Source organism: Engystomops pustulosus, chromosome 1 (assembly GCF_040894005.1).
Source record: "Engystomops pustulosus chromosome 1, aEngPut4.maternal, whole genome shotgun sequence".
NCBI lineage: Eukaryota > Metazoa > Chordata > Amphibia > Anura > Leptodactylidae > Engystomops > Engystomops pustulosus.
The window spans coordinates 171,428,889-171,455,621 of record NC_092411.1 but is presented as its reverse complement, the minus strand read 5'-3'; the positions used below and the strand labels follow the sequence as shown (position 1 = coordinate 171,455,621).

Below are 26,733 nucleotides of genomic sequence, written 5' to 3'. Positions count from 1 at the left end.
AACATAAGAAAAAATATTTAAGTCTGGTATCGACCCATAGATAACGTGATTATTAGGCTATACGGTGAACACGGAAAAAAAAAGTAAAAAATCCAGTACAGAATTGATGCTTTTCTACTCCTGACCTCAAAAAAGTTCCTAAATTTTCAACAAAGGGGATACCAACTCCAAAATGGTAACACTGGAAAAAGCATCTCGTCCCGCAAAAAAAAATGCCGTCACATGGCCCCAATAACGAAAAAGCAACAATTTTATAGCTTGCAAAAAAAGGCCAAAATCCTGGCAGCTGCAGGACCCGCCTTCCCATCTGCGCCTCGCCGTGCGCCCATAAAACAAGTCACGGACGCAGGTGGGGGGTCTCTGCACTTAGGAAAAAAAACAGAACAAATTGTATGGTGGGATTTCTCTTTTTATCTTTTGGAAAAGTGTAAATTTAAGGGCTAAATGAAAGTGTTAACACTCTTCCTAAAAGCTGCTTCTTATAAGCTTGAGGGGTGCAGATTTGAAAAAGGGTTGGCTATGTAGGGGTGGTTTTAATGCTAAATATGTAAAATTTCATTCAAAACAGTATTTATCCCCAAAATAGTAAATTCGGAAAATACGGAAAATCGATAATCTATTTGTAAGCTGCGTGACCTCAAAATAGATTATCCAGACATTCAAAAACTATGAAAATGTAAAGTAAAGATATGGTAAATGTTATCAGCCAAAATTTACCACTAAAATGAAGTACAACATGTGGGAAAAAACAATCTCAGAATCACTTTGATAAGTAAGTGTTCAAAAGTTATAACCATATAAAGAGAGGCATGTCAGAATCCAAAAAATGTACATAAAGCTACAAAATGGCTGCGTCCTTAAGGGGTTAAGCATATACCCAAGGTAACTAATCAAGAGTTTTGATGTAAGGACCCAGCAAAGTATTACTGGTAACACCCGGAATAGTTGCTAGCGCCCAAAGTCGAAATTAGCACTTTTTTTTTTGCCATTTTGAAAAATATAAAAAGTGATCAAAAGGTTTTACAGTCATAAAAATGGTAGCATTGAAAACTTCATCAGAATTTGCAAAAAAAGATACCACCCACAGCTCTGTACACCGAAGTATAAAAAAGTTATTCGCACAAGTTTTTTAAAATTTTTGTAAATGTATGAAAACATTATAAAACCTATGCAAATGTGGTATCCCGGTGTTCCCAGAATAAAGTAGACATGTCATTTGTGGTGCATGGTGAAAGCTGTAAATTGCAAGCCCACAAGAAAACTCAGCAAATGCAGGGTTTTTTTCACCAATTTTACTGCATTTTGAATTTTATTCCCGCTTCCCAGTACACGGCATGGAAGAATAAATGCCATCAGTATGAAGTGCAATTTGCTACGTAGAAAACAGGCCCTCTCAGAGCTCTTTAAATGGGGGTGGGGGGGAATAATAGATTTTTGATTGTGGGGAGTGAAAAATAAAAATGAAAAAAAAACAAAAAAGGCGAGGTCCTTAAAGGGTTAAAGGACATCTACCGTGAGATATAGTGATGGTAAACGCCTATAACTCACCAGTCTGCCGTCTTTTGCCCTCTATAAACACATTTTTGTTATTACTTGATAGAGTATTAACTTTGATGAAAAATACTTAGATTCTATATGCTAATGAGCCGTAGGCGCTTGGGATAGCATCACTTGAGCACCACCTAGCACCAATGGCTCATAATTTATTCACGCCCTGTATATTTTAATTGTAGCTGAGTTTGCCCCAATATCATTCAGGCTGCCGGTGACATTGCCCAGCAGTCTGTAAATCTGTCGCACTTTTCATGCAAAAAATATCAGCATGTGTGTGAGACTTAGGGTGATGGCACATGTGCCGTTTTGAACGCGCTTTTGGGCCATTTTTAAACAGTCCGTCAAACGCATATGTTTTTTTTACGAACTGCATGCGTTTTTTTAACAGCCCAAAAAATGCGTACAAAACGCCACATGTTCCATCACCGTTTGACTGCCGGGTGATGTAGGGGCGGACCCTGCTGCAATTAATTTATATATATTATAAATGTATACATAATTTTAGGATACAACAAGATCTGTTGTGCTACAGAGGGCAGCTCTGTGGTCCTCTTCCAGACCCCGGGGCTTCCAGAGTCTATAGGCCATAGCCCTTAAACTGGCGTGGTGGGGGCATATACAGCAGCACTATAGATGCCACGGTCATGTCTAACCGCGGCTCCCAAAGGGTTAAACAGCTGGCTATCGGGATCCCAGCTGTGACAGCAGGTGAGGACATAAATGTACATCAAGGGGCACAACTTAGCTGCCAACCTGGATGCACATTGGCAGCTAAAATGGACATTAAATGGACTGTGTGTTACTTCAAGCATGCGGTTAACAAGAGGTTAAAGATGCTAATCTTTTTGATTGTGTAGCTAATCTTTTTGTTTCATGACATATAGTGGTATTTGGTGTATATATTGTTAGATTTTGTTGTGTGTTTCTATTTGGTAGTATGCAAGGAACCACCATACAAAGTTGAAGAATCTGGATATGCTGGTTTCATTTTGCCTATTGAAGTGTACTTCAAAAACAAGGTAACGTGTCTTCATATTCTCATTTCATGGGAATATCATTGTAGGCTTGGTAAACGTCTAGTACCTATTACTAAAATTAATGTATTGTGATACTCTTTTTATTATTATAGGAAGAACCCAAGAGAGTCTGTTTTACTTATGATTTGTTTCTGAATCTTGAGGGAAATCCACCAGTAAATCATTTACGCTGCGAGAAATTGACTTTCAACAATCCCACCATGGAATTTCGCAAGAAGTTGGTGAAAGCCGGAGGGGTGAGCATATAAAATTAGACGTAACAGTACGTTAACCCCTTTATGACCATGACATAAGATTATATATGTTCTATTTGCACATGCCCTGTGCAGATAGCGCATATTCAAAAGTCATGACCGTGTCAAAATTTAAACAGTTATATCTCCTGAACCATAGCACCTAGAAATACAGATTTGGCGTCCTACTACAGAGAGTCCCCCTATAACATAACAGGTTTCTAGATGAGACCGAACCACAGATGCTCAGTTTTAAAGTTACAATAAAAAAATTTGATATTTTTTAAAATACAGAACTTGATTCCTGTCAGTAACTTTAAAAAGGACCTTTCACCACAACACACACATGGAGATGAACACTTCAATTTGTTGGGGCTGCTATACAGATTCTGGGTCCCTTTGAATTTTTTTTTTTCTAACCCCCACGGTTACATAGATCAATCCCAGTATTTGGCCATTATAATCTGTGTTCTGTCAGAGAGGGGGGTCTGGAGCTAGAGGCGTGTGTTACCAATTACATATTATCATTCATACTGTCTGATCAGTGGCGGCAGTGTGTAATCTCACTATGCTCCTCTAGATGCTGTGTTCATAAATTGTTAACATTCTGGATATATTCAGTTAAAAATATGTTTACAGTGTGTTTACCAAGCGTTGTGTTACAAATTGTGACTTAAATGGGATTCAATGCAAATGCAATGAAAATATGAGCACATAGTAAACTCAATGTAAATGCCATGTAAACGCAAAGGAGATGCATCACATTTGCATTTAGATTACCATTGCTTTTGCAAGTGCAATATAAATGCAAACGCAATGTAAAAGCTATGTAAATCTGAACGTAAAGGCAAGTGCAACGCAGGCAAAATTGAATTTTGATGTAAATAAAAAACACAGTTAAAGAACCAGTCAGGCAAATTAATCCCAAATCTTAATATATAGCCTTGTAAACAGCCATTAGAAAGCATTGCTCTTATCCCTGCATTGTCGCTGTAAACTATGTATACTGTATACTAAAGCTGTATGCAAATGACCTGAGAGATGTCCAATGAATCCTTATTAATAAGCTGTCCAGCTTATTCATGAGTGGGAGGCTCAGCCAAACCCCTAGTGCTTGAGTGACGGTCTGTATAATGGTGTGACTGGTGCTGGCTGCCTTGATACTTCCTGCTGCTGGCGGCAACGCCTCTGCAGCCTGTGCGTGTATGAGGTACAATTACTACATGTTAAAGCAGAACATGTCAGTTACATGTGTAGCTGATGTCTGTGTCTCACATGTGTATAGGAGGGAGAGCATGTCAGCAGGTAAAGCGCAAACACTAGCAATGCTTTACTATACATTACACACAGACATGAGCAGGGGAAGGAGAGGGGAGGGGTAACACGGGTGACATCACTTTTTCTCTCCATGTGACCAGCCTCCTTTACATAATAAAGAAAAAATGATTTTACAATGATTAATGTCTGTATTAAATAGATAAAGGTTAAGATGAAATCCTTGTGACCTGCTCCAATAGGTAGTGTAGACAGAATTGGTTACAGAAACCTAATGACAGGTGTCCTGTAAGTGTAAACTCAATGCAAATGGAACACAAACACCACATAAATGCAAATTAAATAGAAATCCCACACTAATGCCAAGTAAATGCAATTGAAAAAAAAAACGGCATGTAAATGCAAATGTGACATAAATGTGATGGGAACATCACATAAATGTAAAGGCAATGCAAGCGCCACGCTAATGCCAAATTAATGAAAATGCCATGAAAACGCAACACAAATGTAGATGTAAGTGCCAGTCCAAATGTAACTGACATGACACATAAACGCGAATGCAACAGAATAGTGAAGCAAATGCAATGTAAAAGCGACAAAAATGCTACGTAAACGCAAAAGCTAAGTAAACACCAGATAAATGTAAGCGTGATTCAAAAGCTGCGCTAACGCCACTTAAATGCAAAATGCCACGTATGCACAACACAATATAGGCACCAAATTCAAAATGTAAATGGAAGTATAAGCACAACGCAAATTCCACGTAATCATAAATGCAACGCAAACCGAACATCAAATGTAAATGCGATGCAAACGGAGCAAAAAACGCTTTGTAAGCGCCACATTAACATAAGTGTGTTGCAAGCGTCACATAAACTGAACCCCTTCACGCACCAGGAGGTACTATAACATCTGGAGAGGCATTAAAGGTTGAGCGATCTCCATACACAGCGGGTGTTGGCTGTATAATATAGCTGACACCCTCCTGTTACTGCCGAGGTCGGTGCTGGCAGCTAACTTGCCATTCCATGGGCGCCGCCATCTTGGATGGGCGATTGCCGCTGCCCCCGTGACATCATTGGAGGCTGGCGATCTGTTGTCATGACAGCCTACAGTCTCATTGAAACTTGTAGACTTGCTATGTGTAATAATCTCTAATAGCCAGCAAATGGCAGGCTAGTAGAGATCAGCAGTAATATTGTTATATCCTGCAATATAGTAGTATTGCAGTTTGTAGTATTAGCAATCAGACCCTACAGGGTTAAACGACATCTACCACCAGGATGAAAGACTGTATTCAAATGAGCCTGAGAGGCTCCAGTGTCCATCAACGCCTATAAAGCCTGGAGCCCCTGAAGCTCTTTTGCATACACAACCCCAACAGGACATATGAGGAAACAGGAATGGAGTAGAAAAAAAATATCTTTATTACTTAATTTAAACACAGCATAATAAAACCATTTTAAAAATCAAGGGTGTCAGGAGAGGTAAAAGTTTATACACACCAGGACATGCGGTATACAGGACTTCAATACTTTAACATCTAGGGCAAAACAGTACCATGTATAATAGACATATGTTATATGTGCCCATCCAGTACACAGACATACTAACCAAAGAAGACACAAATGATATCTATAGTAGTATACATTAGGTGCTAAGTGATACACATCTATGCACTGGATACCTGTATGCACAGTTACCTGGTGGAAAGAAACACCCCTTTGGTTTTATAATGCTGTGTTTTAAATTAAGTAATAAAGATATTTTTTTCTACTCCATTCCTGTTTCCTCATATGTCCTGTTGGGGTTGTATATTCATATTTATGAGGTGGATTGTTTATTCCCTGGCAGATGCTCTTTTTTATGGATATAGGTCAGAATTGACCCCCCAATATATTGAACATTTGCTTCTGTTTCTCTTTGTTGTTACTCTTTTGCATACAGTCCCTCATCCTAGATGCCCTTTAAAGTGGGAATTGTGATCATGTGTTATGATCTCTAATAGCCATCAAATGGCAGGCTATTAGAGATGAGCAGTAATTTTGGTATATACTGCAATACAGTAGTATTGCAGTGTATAAAGTATTAGCAATCAGACCCTGCACGTTTTAATAATGGTAAAAATATAAAAAAAAAAAAATTAAAGCTTTTTTTTTTTTTTTTTTTTAAGTTTAAATCAATTACCTCGATCACATATATAAATAAACAGTAAAAATCATTGTAATAGGTATCACAGCTTCCAGAAATGCCCATTCTATCAAAATATTAAAAAGATTATTCCCGGCCGTAAACACTGCAACGGAAAATAGCACCCAAATATCCACATCGCCACTATTCCCTATTTTTCAATCCATGAATATTTAAATAAAAAAATGATCAAACGGTCACATAGCTCCCAGATTGTTATAAATTAATACGCCAGCACATACCGCAAAAAATAACTCCTTACTTACGATAGGTCTGTACACCAAAGTGTGAAAAAAAATTATTGGCCAAATGGAAAATATCTTTTTTTGTTACAAAACATTTACATTTTTTAAAATCTATTAACCCCTTAATGACCGCCCTATCGGGTTTTTACGGCGGTCATTAAGGGTACTTCTTCTGATGCGACGCCTTTCTACGGCGGCGCATCAGAAGAAGTTTTCGGGACACCGGGTCTCGCTGGTGCCGGTGTCGGGCTGTGATATCACAGCCCAGACCCGGCACTAACACCCGGGATCGGAAAAACTCCGATCCCGGGTGTTTAACCCCTTGCACGCCGCGGTCAAGCATGACCGCGGCGTGCAAGTGTGTCCCCCGTGGATCGGACCCCCCCGGTGTGCTTACCGGGGGATCCGATCCCTCCTGCCGCTGCCCCGGGTTCCGACAAGTGACCCGGGGCTGTCGGCTCCTCTTCTCACCAGGTCCTGCCTTTCTGGCAGGACCCGGCTGTAAGTAACTGAGCATGCGCAGCATGCTCAGTTACTTACACTACACACTGCAATACAAGTGTATTGCAGTGTAAAGGCTTGAATAAGCGATCGGATGATCGCTTATTCAAGCCAAGAAGTAGAAAATGTAAAAAAGTAAAAAAAAAAAAAAAAATTAAATCTTTTTATAATATAATTAAATTAATAAATAAAATAAAAGTCCCATAATCTCCCCAGTAACACATAAAATGCAAATAAAGTAAATAAAACACAAAAACACGTACATATTTGGTATCACCGCGTCCGTATTAATCTGTACAATAAATCTAAATCAATATTGAACCAGCTCGGTGAACTACGTAAAAAAAAAACTCGAAAAACTTCCCATAATATACAATTTTTCATCAAACACCATCACAAAAAATGTTCTAAAAAGTGATCAAAAAAAGTTACGGTACCTAATATGACACGACTGAAAAGAACAACTGTTTTCGCAAAAAATAAGCCCTCAACCAGATCTGACAACAGAAAAATACAGAAGTTATGGCCCTGAAAAGTTGTCAATAGTAAAAACAATGCGATTTTCTCCAATATTGGTTTTGCTCAGGAAATTTGAGCAAAAATAAGAAAAACTATATAAATGAGGTATCACCGCAATCGTAGTGAACCAGAGAATAAAGATAAAATATTATTTTTACGTTACGGTGAGCGGGGGGAAAAAAAATGCTAACAATCCAAAATAAAAATTGATGATTTTGTTTGTGTCCCCCTTGAAATAGTTAATAAAATCTCATGAATAAGCTTTAGACTCCCAAAATAAATTATTTATACATTGTATCTCATCCCATAAAAAATAAGCCCTCATATGATCGCATTACCAAAAAAAATAAAAATTTATAGGTCGTACAATGTGACAATACAAATCCGCTGTGAATGGCGCCTCCATTCATTCTATACTCGGCCGTGCGCCCGTACAGCAGTTTACCACCACATATGGGGTATCAGTAAACTCGGGAGGAATTGGGCATCGAGCGTTGCAGTGCGTTTCATCATTTAATTTATTCTGAAAATGTCAGTTTTGGCCTAAATGAATGTATTTCCAAAAAAATTCTAGTTTCTAAATCGCAGGTCCATATTTTTTAACCCATGTGAAACACTTAAAGGGTTAATGGACTTAATAGAAGTTGTTTTACATATGTTGAGGGGTGAACTTTCTATAGTGGGGTAATTTATGGGGTTTTACTATTATTTAGGCCTCTCAAAGTCACTTGAAAGCTGAGTTGTCCCTCAAAATGTGAGTTATGGCAATTTTCATGAAAATAAGAAAAATTGCACCTAAAGTTCTGCACCTCACAACATCCTAGACAAATGACAGGAAGCATAAAATATCATCCCAACATAAAGCAGATATTCTGTAAATGTTAATTATCAAACTTTTTGGGTAGTTTTACTTCCTGTCTGGAAACCAGAACATTTCAAACTTGGAAAATGAAGAATTTTTACAAACTTTTGCCAACTTTTCACTTTTTTTCAGAACGAAACGCAAAACTTAACACTTAAATTTTATAACTAACATGAAGTACAATGTGTCACGAGAAAACATTCTCAAAATCACCCAGATATGTTAAAGCGTTCCGAAGTTATAACCAATTATCGTGAGACATGTCAGATTTGAAAAATCGAGTCTGGTCATTGAGCTGAAAACTAGTGTCGGTGATAAGGGGTTAAAACCTACCATATTTTTCAAACTATGAAACTTGCTTTTTGGCAAGAAAAAAATCTTGCTAAAAAGTGGTTGCATCTTATAGACTGAAGGTCAGGAGCAGAGGTCGCAATAACGCCTCTGCACGCGTCATAGACGCGTTTAGAAGTTGATTTACTCCCCAGCAGCAATCTTGCAAAACACTCTGCAGGATCGCAGCGCTGGAGGCAGGACAGGGAGGGACTTACTGCTCACCGTCCTAGCCTCTCCCGCGGGGCGTCGAGAGATAGGTGAAGGATGGAGGAGCCGAGCGAGGGTGGGGGAGGACTCGAGCGAGGGGTTGGGAGGGAGATCTGTTGCCGTGGCTGCCTGATCTCTGTGCGATCATGCACACAGCCAGAAACCGGATCGTGCTGTCTATGTGACAGCCCGATCGTGTACTGTTACAGGGGGGCGATTATTATCAGACTCCTGTCACAGCAGCCCCTTGCTGGGAAGGTGCTGTATGCATCCTCTCTGCATGTCTCTGTATATAGATAATTGATGATAGTGATCCAATGGGCTCTTACCATTAGATCACTGTTATCTGTGATCTATATTTAAGTATATTATGTGTTCCATTTCTAAATGTGCCCCTATTAAAAAAAAAAAGAAACAAAAAAGAGCTATGTTCCCAAACCCCATAAAATAAATTTAATAAAAATTCAGCAGCATCAGCCCCAGACTGGTCTGGGGGCCGCTGTCAGCCATAGTCCGCTCTGTAGACAATATGGCTGCATTCACACAAAGTATGCCCGCCAAGGCCGTAGCCTTGCAGACATGTGTTCCGTGCCATGGATAGGAGTAAGGGGTGACCCCTCCCCTCTCCATTGAAATGCATAGGGTAGGGGCCATAACACAAGGAAAGACATGTCTTTTTCCCGTGTACTTAGCGGTACCGCTCCATTCGGCCATCTATTGGGGTATATACGTACAGCCACAAGCTTGCGGCTGTACATACCTCCCCCATATGGTAGTGTGAATGTAGCCTAAGGCTGGTGCCACACGTAGCGCTTCGTCTGCGCTTGCAAACACCGGCGGCTCGTTCCCGATCGCAGGCGTTTCCATAGAAACGCCGATGCGATCGGGCAGAGGCCCGCACCGGTGAACGCAGCTTTGTTTGCGTTTGCAAGCGCAGACAAAGCGCTACGTGTGGCACCAGCCTAAGGGTGAGGTTATTACATGCGTTTTTAAACACATCACAACAGCTGAGAAGAGATTTGCCTAATTACATTGCTGTCAACATTCCATTTACAAAACACAAAAAAATTGCATTAATGCATGCGTTTTGTTAACACAATGTTGACTGCCATGTAATTATGCAAATATCTTCTCAGCTGTTCTGATGTGTTTGAAGACACCACAAAAATGTTGTGCACCACTTGTTTAATACATGCTTGCTGTTTGAGGGCGCATTCACACGATGCGCATTCAACATTTGAAGCCTTCGGAATGCGTCAAAAATGCATAAAAAACATGAAGTAACGCATCGTGTGAATGCGCCCTAAAAGGGTTTTCCCAAGAATTCAAATTGGGCCCTATCATGTGGATAGGGCCTAACTTGAATTTGTGGGAAAACCCTTTTAAGCACAGAAAACAGGAGCTGTAACTTTTTCCTTGTATTAACCGGTTAAGGACTGGGCCCTTTCCCATCGCTGGTGTTACCGGTAAGTCTTTGCTGCAATATGCAGCAAAGACTTACCGGCTATGGAGAGGGCTCAGCCCGTGAGCCCTCTCCATGCAGCGCGACCCGTCGCGAACCAGTTAATAGACGTCTCTTAACACTATATATACGCCTAGGAGTTATATATTTATTAATGACAATTTCGTACTCCTCCTCGGTTAAAAATACTCCTCAAAAATTGTGAGAGGAGTATTATTACCCTTCTGGAAAAATGTTAGTGTGACCTCTGGTCAGGAGGATCCAACACTTCCAGACCCTTCTGACCGCTGTAATGGAGATCGGGTGAGGCACTGACATAGTGCTGCACCCGATCTCTAAGAGGAGAGCCTCCGTTCTTCCTTTCCGCGTGTCCTTACATGCATACTCACTGCCTACAGGACCTGTGTTGATGTCAGAATCATGTGACTGATTACATATTTCCTATATCATGCAAGGTCCTGATTGTTCACAACACTGTCTGCTTGATGCTCCGTATGTCCTCCTTCCCAGGCTGGCAAAAAGGTGCTGCATCTCCTCTGTTTGCAGACTCGCCCTTGCACGTGTTTGAGCTCTCTTCTTGTGGTCAGCAGCTTGTCCCTTCCTTTCCCCGCTCTGCCTCTCAGCCAGCGTTCTGTCCCGGGTGATTTAGCTTCCAACACCCTCGAAATTGCTGTATCAGGTGTGCTTTTTATACTAACTCGAGTATGAGCCAAGTAGGGCTTTTTCAGCACAAAAATTGTGCTGATAAACTCGGCTTATACTCGAGTATATACGGTAACGTCAATTACTACCTTAGTTGATGCAAGCCCTTTCAGGACTCTTTAGAAATACTTCATTATATGTTATGTCCTAGCAATTGGCTTGTAGTCGTTTGGGCTAGTTGGTTTCTTCATGCACATGGTTTTCCAGGCCACTGTTACCTGAGCCTGCCGTAAGCTATTATTGAAGAAATGCACCAGCACATTACACAGCTCCATGGCACAAGTTTTTAGTAGGCGCGGACATATCTTGTCCGGTCCGCTAGCTTTGTTATCTTTCAGGGCCCTCACTACTTCTAGTACCTCCCCTGTGCACACTGTTGGTACCATGCCTTTGGGTTTACATGACGTCTGTTCGCCTCTGCAAGCTCTTGTTCCACTTTTTGCTTTGTCGTGATGCCCTTCTGAGAACCGACTAGAAAAAGAGGTTCATGTTGTCTATCATCTGCTTTGCTAAAGTCCGAGCACTGCTGTTTTTTTTTTTTTTTTTTTTTTTTTTTTTTTGTCTAGCCCAGTTATTTTCTTAAGTCCTGTCCACAACCCCTTTAAATTATTGGATTCTAGATTGGGTAATAATTTCCTCCTATAAACTTCATTCCCCTCTTTAACCCCTTAACGCCACTTTTCACCTTCCTGACACGGCCCATTTTTATCAAATCTGCCCTGCGTCCCTATAAGTGGTTATAACTTCGGAACGCTTTAACATATCCAAGTGTTTTTGGAATTGTTGTCTCGTGACACTTTGTACTTCATGTTGGTGGTATGTTTTGCATTTATTTATGAGAAAATCAGACGTTTGGTGAAAATTTGGAAAACTTTTGTATTTTCAAAATGTTCTACTTTTACTACATATATAGGAGCAAAAAAACTTAATAACTAACATTTGCCGACTGTCTACTTTATGCGGACATGGTTTTTTATTATGCATCCTCTCATTTTTTGTAGTACATTTTTTTTTTTTGTTGTTTTGAACAACATTTTCACATTTTCATAAAACCACTAAATCCTGCTATTGAGGGACCTGTTCAGGTTTCAAGTCCCTTTTAACAGGCCTAAAGGAAAGTAAAACCCCATCAATACCCCCATTACATAAACTACACCCTTCAACGTTCATAAAACAGCTTTTATGAAGTTTGTTAACCCTTTAATTGTTTTACAGGGGATAAAACGAAATCGTATGCAATTTTGAGATTAAATTTTTTTTTAATGTGTTTTTCATAAAATGTACAAATTCTCAGTGGATAAAATACCAAGATGCTCCACAAAATTTGATACCCAATCTCTCCCGGGTATAAGAATATCCCATATGTGGTGGTAAACTGCTGTATGGACACACGCCCGGGCATTGAAGGGAAGCTGTGCCATTTAGAGCAGATTATGCTTTGTCCCTTTTTATTGGCTATACAATCTTTTATTTTTTTGGCAATTTGTACATATAAGGGCTTATTTTTTGCGACATGCAATGCACTTTACAAATACTTCATTTTAGTGGGTCATTAGCTTATTGATAAGATTTTATTAACTCTTGAAAGTACGGAGGAAAAGAAAATTGTCAATTTTGGTTTCCTTTTTTGTGTATTTTGGGGCTCGTACACTAAAAATACTTAATTCTTTATTCTTTAGATCACTATGATTACGGTGATACCTCATTTATATAGTTTTTATATATTTTTACAATTTTACTGGAAAAAGCTAACACAAAGAAAGTTTTGTATCACCTTCTTTTCAGAGACCTAACTTTTTAATAATTTTTGGTTGACCGAGCTTGTTGGGGCTTATTTTTTCAAGTGTTGAGTTGTCCTTTACAGTGGTACCATTTTGGCGCACATAACTTTTTTTTTTTTTATCACTTTGGTGGAACATTTTTGTGAAGGGATTTTATGAAAAATGTCCATTTTTGGCAAGGTTTTTCGGGTTTTGTTTTTATGCCGTTCACCGAGCGGGTCCAATAATGTTTCCGAATTATTGTACAGATTGTTACAGATGTGGCGATAACAAATATGTGGGGTTTTTTTTTTTTGTGTTGTGTGCTGCCATTCACGTGAAATGCCCCTTAACACGGCGCGGTCAAGCATGACCGTGCCATGTAAGGGGTTAACACCCATTCAGGAGCCGGCGTCAGAAGCTTAACATAATGGTACTGCAAAATGCCGGAACGCACCTCCCGCCATGCAGTACTATTACGTCAATTGTTGGGAAGGGGTTAATCTTGGTTCTCAGTTCTTTCTTAATTATATTCAAGGCCACCTTGCGTTTTTTTTCTAAAGGCTTACTTTCCCCAGCACCACGACGGCACCAACCAGAGAGAGGGATCCGCCGCCAGGGACAGGAAACCTGAGCTTAAAAACGCGCTCCTCCTATCCTGCCTCAGTGGTTTCCTGTCCCTGGAAGGGACCTGAGCTCCTCTAGTTTGTTATTTTGGGACCGCTGGTTGGCGATCCAGGAACCTACTTACCAACAGAGGCCTCCATTCAGGGAGTTGCACCCGTGGTCGGCCGGCTGCTCCCGCTTCTAGGACCGGGCACGCGCATTCAGGCGCGCTTTAAACTTTCTGGCGCATAGCAGAGAACGCGACCGGAAGTAAGGACGGAGTACTTCCGGTCCGCGGGGCAGCGAACCTAGACACGCCGCCAGACCCAGGGGGAGCCCAGGGATTATAGTACTCCTCCTTGGGTGAGTGTTCTCCTTTTCTAAATTAGTTTTTTCTTCTTTTGGTACTCTTCTGGAGTTATGTGAACCTAGAAGAGATGAGGCGGCACCGGAAGGAGGGGGGCGGAGCCTATCTCTTAAAAGAGCCCGGGCTACAGGTGGATGGTGCTCTTTAAACTCTTTCAGTATGGCAGAAAGATGTGATGCTCCTGAGCCCTTGAGGACCCCGACTCTGGTAATTCAGGGTGGTGAGTGTTTTTAGGGGAATTTTTTCTTTTGTTTCCTTAAACTGATAAGTTTTTTTTATAAAAAAATTTTTTTAGGGAGACGAGGTCCCCAAAAAAGCTACCAAAAAGACCCATCACAGGGATTGTAAAATCGTAAATTATCTACAAACTATGAAAAGAGTACCTGCTCCACATGTATTGCAAAGATTCTAGCAGAAGAGTCTTCTTCCTGGCTGGAATCTCTGCGATCTGTCATTAGAGAGGAGGTACAGGTGTCAGTTAAAGATATTATCGATCAGAGATCTATCCCTATAGAGAAAGACCTCCCAGGACCTTCCTCAGCAAATCCTATGGAAATATTATCAGTGTCAGAGGAAGAGGGAGAAATGGGGGATGCCTCTTCAGTCTCAGAAGAGGAATTATCGGGGCTGTCCTTTTATTCTTAGTGGAAGATACAGAAGGACTGTTAAGAATGGTCAGATCCTCCATGGATATAGAGGAGAAGAAACTCCATAAATCAGTCCAAGATATAATGTTTGAGGGGTTAACGGAAAGAAAAAGACGTACCTTTCCAATCCATAATACCATACAATCCCTGATCTCCAGAGAATGGAAAAATTCTAATAAGAAGTCATATATCCCTAGGGCTATTAAGAGAAAGTACCCCTTTGAGGAAAATGCTACATCCTCCTGGGGCCCTCCACCAAAGGTAGATGCTTCCATTATTAAGATCTCCCGTGGCACCTCCTTACCCTTTGAGGATATTAATGCTTTAAAAGACCCCATGGATAGAAAGGCAGAGGGTTTTCTCAAGAAATCATGGGAGTATGCGACCACTTCCTTCAGACCAGCAGTAGCAGCAACTTGTGTGGCCCACTCAGTCTTGTTGTGATTAGACCAGCTTGGAGGAGATATCCAGAACAAAGTCCCTAGAGAATCCCTAAAAGCCTCTATAGCAGGTATTCAGAAAGGGGTGGCTCTTCTAGCAGATCCCTCGGTGGATGTATTAAGACTTTCAGCTAGATCCGCAGCACTGTCTAACTCGGCCAGAAGGGCGTTGTGGTTGAAAACTGGTCAGGGGACATAGCCTCTAGGGGGTAAATTATGCGGCATCCCTTGTGACGGTAATTTTTTGTTTGGTCTCTTTCTGGACGATTTATTGGAAAAAGCAGGAGACGGGGGAAAAAAGGGTTTCCAGCTACTTCCGCTCCCAGTAGACCCAGATCCTTTCGGGCCTTTCGTAAATCAAGGTACCAAAGGAGAGATGGAGAAAACAGACCAGGTCCATTCAGACCCCCTCAGCCAAGTAAAGGCTATTTGTTCGGGCAACAATATACGCAGTCCAGGCAAACCACCTCTCAGCCACAATGACGCGAGGCCACAGGTAGGAGGAAGGTTCTCCCACTTCCTCCCTGCCTGGAGTCACATTTCAAACAGCCAGTGGATTCTCCGTTCCATATCTCAAGGGATAACATTGGACTTCAAGAATTTTCCTCCTCGAGAATTCAAGATAACAAAAGTTCCATTGGAATAGAAAGGCAACATGATGATGTCAGAAATAACCGAGTTACTCTCCAAAAAGGTACTGTGCCCTGTCCAAATAGAGGAAGAACAACTAGGGTGGCGCCTTGAGAACTATAATAAATCTAAAAGGGTTAAACAGGCATTTACAGGTACCCAGCTTCAAAATGGAAACTCTAAAATCAACGGTAAATCTGTTATATCCGGGATGTTTTATGGCGTCAATCGACCTTACAGACGCCTATTACCACGTACCGATTCACCCGGATTATCAGAAATACCTAAGGTTTGCGGTTCAGTTAGATCAAAGGATAAGACATTTTCTATACAGAGCCCTCCCCTTTGGTATTGCCATAGCTCCAAGGGTTTTTACAAAAATTATTTCAGAGATGGCAGCTTTCATAAGGTTAGGTCAGGGGCTTTTTATACCTTAACGGACGATTTCCTTTTAGTGGGGCCCTCAGAAGAAGCGGTAAGAAACCAAGTAACCAGAGTTCGAGAAATTCTAAAATTTCTGGGATGGTTAATAAATATAGAAAAATCAGAAATAGTCCCATCTCAACAGAAGCTCTTCCTGGGGGTTCTTCTAGACTCAAATTGCCAAAGATCCTTTCTTCCCAAAGAAAAACAGGAAAGGATAAGTGAAAGTATAACAAAAATGTCCCTCCTGGGGAGTCTAGTGGCCACCATTCCTGCAGTTCCCTGGGCTCAGTTTCACATAAGAATTTTACAGAATTTTCTTCTTCAGGTTTGGGACAAAAATCCTACTTCCTTAGACAAAGAAATAGGAATGCCGGGGTTAGTATTAGAGTCCCTAAACTGGTGGTTAGATCAAAGAAACTTAGAGATGGGTCTCCCTTGGGTTTCAAATCCAGAAAGAATTATCGCAACGGATGCAAGCCCGTGGGGTTGGGGTGCACATGTAGAGGGCAGCATATTTCAGGGCCAGTGGCAAAGAACTACTGGCCATTTTGAAAGGGTTAGAAGCAGCTCTGCCTTTTCTGAGAAACAAAAATATTGTAGTAAGATCAGACAATACTACGGCAGTAGCCTACATAAGGGGGGACAAGGGGTCCACACCTCATGCAAATCGCCTCTCCGGTTTTCCAGTTAGCAGAGTCACACCTGGTATCGCTAAATGCATTATACATAAGAGGAGCAGAGAATACCCAAGCAGACTTCTTAAGTCGCAGTATCGTCCACCAGAGTGAATGGGTCCTCAATGGGGAGATCTTTAACATAATAACCAAAAGGTGAGGCCTCCCAGAAATAGACCTTTTTGCCAACAGGGAAAATCTAAGGGTGAGACATTTTTTTTCTCTCTAGATTGCAGGGATCATCCGTTGGCAGTGGATGCCTTCTGCCAAAATTGGGGACACCATCATCTGTTATACGCCTTTCCACCCATGATCCTAATTCCCAGAACTCTGGGGAAGATAAAACGTGAAAAAGCAAGGGTCATTTTCATCGCCCATTTTTGGCCTCGCCGTGCTTGGTTTTCAAGTCTGCGGGACATGTCAATAGCGGACCCATGGGATCTACCAGTGAGGAGAGACTTATTATACCAGGGCCCTATTTATCATCCGGAGGTGAGGAGTCTTCATCTCACGGCATGGCTATTGAGAGGTTGATTCTGGAGAAAAAGGGTCTGTCGGGTCAAGTCATTTCAACCCTTCAGAAGAGTAGAAAGCCTGTTACTTATAGAATTTATTTAAGAACATGGAAGGCTTTCTTTAAATTTATGGGTCAGAGACCAATTGATATGTACAACCCTGACTTTAGTAGTATTTTAGGTTTTTTACAGTTAGGCCTAGAAAAGGGTCTAAAACCATCCACTCTGAAGGTCCAGGTGTCGGCCCTTGCAGCAATTTTTGATCAAAATATAGCAAACCATCCGTGGATTGCTAGATTTATTAAGGCTTCCATAAGACTTTGCCCTACCACTAGGTCAAGTTTCCCCCCTTGGGATTTATCCCTAGTGTTAAAGGCTCTATCAGGTCCTCCCTTCGAACCCTTAGAAGACCTCTCCCAAAAACTACTTACTTTTAAAGCGGTATTTTTAGTAGCCATTACGTCAGCTAGGAGGGTGAGCGAGATTGCTGCTCTGTCATGTAGACCTCCATACTTTACTTTATTTCCGGATAGGATTGTATTGAGACCCGACCCTAAGTTCCTTCCGAAGGTAGTCTCGGATTTCCATAGATCCCAAGATATAGTTCTGCCTTCTTTCTGCTCAAATCCAAAGTCAGATAAGGAAAAGTCCTTTCATAGTCTTGATGTCAGGCGTAGTGTGCTTCAGTACTTGAAAAATTCAGAATTACTCCGTAAGACAGACAGTCTGTTTGTTCTCTTTGCAGGGAAGAACAAGGGGACAAAAGCATCATCAACAACTATCGCTAGATGGATTAGGGCTACTTTCCAGTTGGCATATGAAGTAGCTAAAAGATCTATTCCAGAATAGATTCATGTCCATTCAACCAGAGCTCTAGCAGCATCATGGGCAGAGTCCAGACATGCCTCATTAGAGCAAATATGTCGAGCTGCATGTTGGTCTACCCCCCACACCTTCTTTAAACACTACCGCTTGGATGTGGCGGGTTCTATCGACCTTTCTTTTGAGAGGAAGGTTCTTTCCTCTATAGTCCCTCCCTAAAAGTTTTCTTCTCTGAAAATCTCTCTGGTTGGTGCCGTCGTGGTGCTGGGGAAAACAGAAGTTACTCACCGGTAATGATGTTTCCTTGTACCACGACGGCACCTGGTATATTCCCACCCGGGTGGGTTTTTTTTCCTACTTTTTCTTGGTGTCGGTCAATTGGGTGTCGCAAAAAAAAAAAAAAAAATTTTGTGTGTGTGTGTAATATATATATATATATTACGCATGCATGGAAAATTTTTCTGATGTATTAACGATAAGTCTCTTCCAAGTCTGAGGCAGGATAGGAGGAGCGCGTTTTTAAGCTCAGGTTTCCTGTCCCTGGGGGCGGATCCCTCTCTCTGGTTGGTTCCGTCGTGGTACAAGGAAACATAATTACCGGTGAGTAACTTCTGTTTTTTCCTATTTAGGACTGCCTTCAGGTCTTTAGCCCATGGCTTGTTCTGGAAGTACCAGATTTGCTCCTCTGGAATTACCTGATAAAGGAAAAATGTTATATAGGCAAACACTCTGTCGGCTCACTCATTGATCTTTTCTGCTCAAAAGACGTTCCAATCGGTTAGGTGGAAGCATGATCTTAAGGCTTCTGTTCTGGCTACGGTCTATTTGCGCACGATTTTGGTTACTGGTAAAAATCTCTTCACCTGCGGTTTATAGATAAGTATCCCTATGACTATGTTGTGGTCCAATCTGCCAAATGGCGGTTGGTCATTATTCTATATGCATCTTTTGAATTAGCCAGGACAATTTCGTCCTGCATACTTCCCAGAATTCCCTAGTGGAGCATCTATGGCTTTAAGTCTCCACATGCCTTTAAGGTGGCCTTGAATGGCAATCTCTCCGTAAGGAACACCTACTGCCTGACTATACTACACAAAGCAAGACAAGTGTGAACTCCCGGGGCAGATAGTAAGGACAAATACCTACTATTGGTAGCTCAATGTTTACACAACACTGCTGTTTCTTGATGTTGCAGTGGTTGGGGTGCCCGTTCAGTGTGTGTTTGTGTATGTAGCAGTGCCCACTGTGTATAGCAGTGCACAGTGTATGTAGCAGTGATGTGTGTTTTCTAATTCTGTTTGTGTGTTAATAGCTGAGCTATGTATGTAAATGTATGGTTGTAGGAGTTCTCTGTGTGCTGTGCTTTTGTGCGACAGACAGGGATATTTTAATTGGTGTAAAATATATTTTTTCCTTTTTGGAAGACTAAATATGGGGTTCGTCTTAAAGTCTGCTAAATACGGTAATAAAACCTTTATCAATTTGGTATCCCTGTAATTGTAGCGACCCAAACACTAAAGAGTGTGTCATTTGGAGCGCAGAATAAAACCCATAAAAACAGTGCCCACAAGAAATGGCCACAAATGTGTGTTTTTGTCAATTTCACTTGGAATTTTTCCAGCTTCCCAGTACATTCCATGGAGTATTAAATGGCACCACTAAAAAGTATAATTTGTCCCGCAGATAACAAGCCCTCACACATCTGTGTAAATGTAAAAATAAAGTTATTGCGTTAGGAATGAGGCAAGTCTTGAAGGGGTTAAGGACGTAGCCAGTTTGTAGCTTAAATTGATATTCCCATTTCAACAAGGCATTGTTAAAAAAAATGAAAAGTTATATCAATTTACAATATCCTTTTATGTATCTGTTCTTTACAGTTTTCTAGATCTCTGCTTGCTGTCCTTCTATAGAAACCTTCATTGTTTATTTCCAGTGAATGGACATCTGACCATGGTCACTGAGGTGCATGGCTCATTATATAAAACTGCTCTTATTACTCTCTAGGATACTAACGGCCTGTCAACCTGAGTGACCATGGTCAGATTTCTGTCCACTGGAAGTAAACGTAGAAGCTTTGTATAGAAGGACAGCAAGCGGAGATCTAGAAAGCCATTGATACCGAAAGTACATTGGAAAATTGTATTTTTCATCATACAACTAAATAACATTAACCCCTTAAGGAGGCAGCCATTTTGTAGCTTAAAGTGTAACTGTCACTAAAATACATAATTCTGCTCCAGTTGTCCCTGGGAATCATTCCTTAAAGTATTTTGCCTCTTGGTCCTCATTTAGTACCTCTTTTGGCCCATAGCAACCAGGGTTTTCAGCTCTCAAAAAAACTACAATCCGCAAGATGGAGGGCGGGACTTCCTCCTGTCACCTCATCACAAGCGCATGCTGCTGACCAATGACACCAGAGCTATCTATCTATCTAAAAATCAAAAAATGGTGGCCCTCCAAGTTCAGTGAAAAAGGAATTCTTTTATTCCAAAAGTGCTACGTTTCAGCTCCCATATCTGGAGCCTTTCTCAAGCCAGAGGCTCCAGATATGGGAGCTGAAACATAGCACTTTTGGAATAAAAGAATTCCTTTTTCACTGAACTTGGAGTGCCACCATTTTTTGATTTTTATATGTAAAAGGATTTAACAAACCTGAAGGTTGAGCACCCGATTTTTCTTAACTGGAGCAGCTGAATTGTTTTATTTTTATCTATCTATCTATCTATCTATCTATCTATATTCTAAGTAAAACTTCGGCACAGCACATGATGGGACCGCTTGAAGACTTGGAGTCTCTCCTGCCATTTTCTGCTGTGGAGTGTGAGGTGATGGGGGAGGAGGGGGGGGGGGGTAGAACAGGTACAAGTCTTTTTTTCTTTTTGCTCTTTTTGCCAACTCTTGGTTTTGGCTAACAGTATTTAATGCAAATATCTGTTCATCTAACAAAGATGTGAGGTTGCTCTTACACTGGAGTTTATTTTGCAGGTCATGGTCATGCCAGAAGGAGCAGAGACGTTATCAAGACCAAGCCCTGACTATCCCATGTTGCCAACTATTCCTCTCTCTGCATTTTCTGATCCAAAGAAGGCAAAACCATCATCCTATGGATCAAAGGCTAGTATTTATATATATATGTATATGTATATATATATATGTATATATATATATATATATATATATGTATGTGTGTATATATGTATGTGTGTATATATGTATGTGTGTATATATGTATGTGTGTATATATGTATGTGTGTATATATGTATGTGTGTATATATGTATGTGTGTATATATGTATGTGTGTATATATGTATGTGTGTATATATGTATGTGTGTATATATGTATGTGTGTATATATGTATGTGTGTATATATGTATGTGTGTGTATATATGTATGTGTGTGTATATGTGTATGTGTATGTATATGTGTATGTGTATGTATATGTGTATGTGTATGTATATGTGTATGTATATATGTATATATGTATATATATGTATGTATGTGTATATATATGTATGTATATATATATGGAATACGATTAATAGTAACATAAACATGTACATGTTTATGGTTGGCTTATGTTTTTCAGGATGGCAATAAAGAAAGTAGCAAAACTTCAAAACCCCACAAAGTTTCAAAAGAGCACAGAGAACGTATTAGAAAAGATTCAGAAAGCAAAAGTAAAGAGAATGACATCGGCAAACAAATTAAGGAATCGTCTTCTTCCAGAAAAACTTCTGAGAACAAACCTCTCAAGGAGGAGAAGGCACCTATAAAAGTAGCCTTTAAGGAACAGAAACCGGCCTTGAAGGATCCTAAGATGGAAAATATGTCGCCAAAAGGTGCATCATCTGAGCCTAAGCTATCAAGCAAAAGACCCCAAAATGTAGACTCTCCTAAATCCAGTAGCAAGAAGCCAAAAAAAGGCAACTCCAAAGGACTTTCAGTTTCGGGAACTTCCCCTCGGGGTCCACCTAATCCCAGTAACAATATCATTTCAACCTATACAGAAAAGAAAATGATTAAGGAAAAAACAGGAAACAAAGCTGATAGGAGCAAACCAGATGCTGATGTGAAGAAGCCAGTAGAAAATAATGATTCCAACTCTGATGATGAGGGATCCTCAAAATCTGAGGTAATTGTGTTGGTTTGTCTGCTTGTACTTGGCGCACTCTGATGCTCCCCAATGTAATAGATAGCTTAAAAAGGGGTATTCCGGGAATATGAACGTCTGACACAAAAAAACTTAATGATATAAATAAATGAATACAACAATACTCAATGTAATTAGTCGCAAAATGTAGCTTAAATGGCTGCCACTGGAAACTACAAGTTCCATGATCCTTTAGTTCTCAGTAACTCCTCCTCCCTCTTATGCTCTGCTCCCGGTGATGATATAACAGACTTTCTTGCTCTGTTCCCATAGTAATAATGTGTAACTGCCTTCACTGCGCATCACCACAACACTGTCCATACTGGCTGCACTTCAACCAACCGACTACAGTCAAACCTAGTGGTGATCACATGACCTGCAGGTGCAGGACATGTGATGTGGACATGTGACCTGGGCCATCTTCTGTCCTGTGTATGCTCCGCAACGAACCATGTGTAAGAAGATAACAGACTGATTAAAGGGCCAGTAGCATTTTAATACTTCATTACAGTCTGTCACCAGCATTTTCTGCTAAGGGGAGCAAAATTTTAAATAACAAATAATTACACAGTAGCTTATATTTTTATTACCCATTTGTATAAGAATTATGCTTATTCCTAGAATACCCCTTTTAAAGCCTGTCCTTTGCCTCTAACAGCCGTGCCTGCATTAACAGCGTTTTGTTTAACCCTGAAGGCACCACATTCATTGCACTTACTCCTGTCCACCGCCTGTGGCAGTTTGGGGTGGTGGCGATTGTCTCCATGGCAACCCCACGGCTGGTAACGCTGACTGTATTGGGCTACATTTACACGGCCGTATGGGTGACGTATATACGGCCGCCACAGACGGCCATGGGCGCATGGCGCAGTACGAGCCTTGGTGTAGTTGTTGTGGATCTTGTAGGCACTGCCATACTTCAGTAAGGCTGGGATTAGTTTAAACAAAAAGTCAGTTTTTCAAGTGCCATAGTGAGACAAAATAAAACGTATGAAAAATTACACATGGAATTTGCCTTTGGTCAGAAGAGTGAAAACCATATAATAAGGGAATTAGTTTAAGCTTCCGTCTACTTATACAATGTAAAAACCAAATACATATACAGAAAAAACAAAAGGAAGCACACAGCCAAACACAGAACCAGATAAATATTTAAGGGGAACAAAACCAGGGAAAGGTGGTGGGGGGGGGAGGGGAGGGGGTTCTGCAGAAAGAATAGGAGGTTACACTGGTGAGTAGAAGTTGTTTTTGGGGAAGGATTCTTGACAAAACCTAAGTGGTAAAGGAGGCTGCGGGTCCAGATTGTGGAAAAATAGAGCGTTTCTATCATGGTTCTGCAGTAAAAGCAATTGAGAAATTACTGAGGGCACTGCACAGAGAAAGCTCCACCAGATGTGCAACATCCTGCTTATGGCATTCTCAAATCGCCAGCATTGATTTGAAATCTGGGGGTCCATTTGTTTCAGCTTAACTGGGGTGCAATACAATTTTGATCGTATTAGTGTTAAACTTCATTTTAAAATTCGACTTTTGAAGACTGGGTGAGTATAATAAGAATTCGTTTATTTATATAGTGCAAACAGATTACGCAGTGCTACACAGAGCATACCAAATCAGTCCATGTCCCCATAGGGATCACAATCTAATCAACCTACCAGTAAGTTTTGGAGTGTGGGAGGAAACCGGGGACCCCGAGGAAACCCACGAAAACACTGAGAGAACATACAAACTCTTTGCAGATTGTGACCTGTATGGGACTTGAACCCAAATCCCCAGCACGGCAGTGCTAATTACAGAGCCACTGTACTGCCCAGAGTTAGTCTAGCTATGAACCATTAGGCTACATTCACACTGCCGTACGGAGAACGTATATACGGCCGATATACGTCCTCTATAGACTGCAATGGGGGCGCGGCGCCCTACAGGAGCGGTACGGTGCCGTACCCGGAAAAAGATGGGACCTGTCGTATCTATTACCGTAAAACGGCGCCGTGCGCTATTACTTCTTATGGAGAGGGGCGGGGGTGAGATGCGCTCACCACCTCCTCCTCTCCCCGTACACTGCCGTTGCCCGGTACGGTACGGGCGGGTAACGGCAGTGTGAATATAGCCTTAATCTGGTGAGAATAAGAACATCCTTTATGTATAAGAGACATGCAGGGTTTTCTTTTTTTTTATGCAAGCCTTGGCAACGTCTCCAAGGCTTGTATGAAAAAAAAAAACCCTCCTGTATGTCTCTCTTATAAATGAAGGGCTTTCTTATTTTTTCCATCTAAGTTGTTGAGTGCCATTACTTTTATCTACAAGCCTGCTATTGAGAACTATGTATGTTGACTGAGCACCTCTATACAGTTCTACATTGTGAGCATTGGTCTCTGATCGGATCCATATCCTATGATGTTCTAATTAAAGGGATCTTCAGAGTGAAGATGGTGCCTGCCCCAGAGTCTTGCTCCTACAGTGATCTGTTGAGAATTCCCTGGCAAGAGCATTTTCCCAAACCCTGGTGTAGTATAGTTTTTTTTTCCAACAACAAGCCATAGAACAATGAAACGGTATGAGTTGGTGGACCAAACAAAGCTCCTCAAATCCAGACAAAAAAAAAATTTGGCCCCAGTGACAATTGGAGTTTAAATATTTTTTGCTCTAATGGGACTAAGGATTATCCACAAAGCTTCATTACAGACACCTTACAGCTGATTATTGCAGTCTGGAACTATAGTAAAGCACCCAGAGAGCTTCACCAGAGGTCAGAGGGGTCTGTCTGTAACTATGGGTTGTCTGTAAGTCGGGTGTCCTTGAGTAGGGGACCGCCTGTATTCACCCTGATGTATTCTGCACAGCTTATACATAATGCTGCATGCATACCTTCCCTTCTGAGCCATGCCATGTGCCCAGCTTGTAGTTTATTGCCACATTTGGGGTATTGCCTTACCCAGAACCTGCATTATTTTTGGGGCGTTTGTCTCCAGTGGTATGAGCTGGGCACGAGATTTTCTTACTATGCACTACCCATTAAGCATTATCTTTGGGATCCATTTGTGTGGTTAAAATGCTCACTGCAACCCTAGATTAATTCATGGAAGGGTGTAGTTTTCAAATGGGGTCAGTTCTCAGCGGTGTTTTCTACTTTACTGGTCACTAAGAGCATCTACAAATGTATGTATGTAAAATGTCCGCTCCAAATGCCAGTTCTTCCTTCTGAGCTTCGGTGTGCCCAGCCTCTGGATTATTACCACAAATGGGGCATTGCCATACCCGGGATAACCTGCATATTTTGGACTAAAATGTCAATTGTCACCACATTTGCACATATACATCTAGTGACAAGTTCCTATAGAGCAGGGGTAGGGAACCTATGGCTCGGGAGCCAGATGTGGCTCTTTTGTTGGCTGCATCTGGCTCCCAGACAGATCTTTAATAAATAGTGATGGCTGCTGTGTGTGTCTTAGACTGATCACTGGACACAGGCAGCAATGTTACCGCTGCCTACGACCTTTGTATGACCCAGATGCCATCGCCGCCATCGTCTAAGCCTGGGTCAAAGAAGAGCGTGGGAGCGATGAGGAGCTTGCTGCAGGGAATGCTGGTAAGTGAATTTTTTTTTTTTTTTCTTATTTTACCTATCTACTGGGGGGACGGGCGCTGTGGCTACCTGTATATTGGGGGACATGTGGTATGGCTACCTATCTGGTAGCCACCAGTCTTTATAGGAACCTTGGAAGTCAGCGGTGCACTGGCCCTTTAAATCCAAAAGTGCCGATGCGCGTGCTGGCCAGCCAAGATGGGAGCCGGAAAGTGGTGGGTTGAGAGAGCTCGGAGAGGGGCACAGGTGTGACTTTGATCCGAAACCTAGATTGCAGGGGCACCCGTGACACTGGGACTACCTATCTACTGGTGGGCATGTGCATATGATACGGCTCTTACGATGTCATCAAAAGTCTTGTACCCTTTACATTTGCAAAATGTACCCCATGTATATTTCTGATTACATGAAATCACAGCAGTCTCCATTGACTTCTACTCTATGGCGGCTGCTGTAAATTTATGATGTGCATTCCCAACCTTCAGGCCCTGAACGTTTGAGTTGTTATGAACTGCAATAGGCAAGGACTCCATTAATGAGAGGTATAGAAGGGGAGACGAGGGAACCCCTGTCCCGTTCACAATGGAGAATGGTAGTTAGAGCGAAACAGAAACCCCCAATGTACGCCATCAAAAGCTTTTTCGGCTTATACATATATCAGGCACATGGGGCTCTAGAGTCTCTAGCCTTTGAGATTAAAGAAATTTGTTTTGATTGCGTTGTTCCTGGCTTCTTGCCCAGAGGCACAACCCACCTGCTACTGGTGTGTCAGGAACGGAATGAATGGTTTGATTCTCAGGGCCACCAATTTGAAATATATTTTCTTGTTCACATTCAGAAATTGGAAATTGTCGCAATACATCTGATCTTTCTCTAGCTTGGAAATAACAGTATTGCATGCCTCTAAGGTTTGGTTCGGGAAGGTACAAGACCCAAAAACAGAATAAATAGCTGATGCGGATCAAACTAGAGCTGCAACGTTTGTAAA

General features: G+C 41.3%; 1 protein-coding gene across 3 annotated transcripts in view; it reads left to right on the top strand.

The window, feature by feature from the left end:
* Positions 1-26,733, top strand: part of MLLT1 (MLLT1 super elongation complex subunit) — a 136,443-nt gene that overhangs the window by 9,289 nt on the left and 100,421 nt on the right. For 2 of the 3 annotated variants that reach the window (XM_072113849.1, XM_072113850.1), the window contains exons 3-6: positions 2,491-2,573; positions 2,684-2,827; positions 20,993-21,121; positions 21,596-22,141. In XM_072113849.1, the coding sequence (XP_071969950.1) occupies positions 2,491-2,573; positions 2,684-2,827; positions 20,993-21,121; positions 21,596-22,141 (902 nt within the window). The remainder of the gene's footprint in view (positions 1-2,490; positions 2,574-2,683; positions 2,828-20,992; positions 21,122-21,595; positions 22,142-26,733) is intronic. The other variant, XM_072113852.1, reaches the window with a different exon arrangement.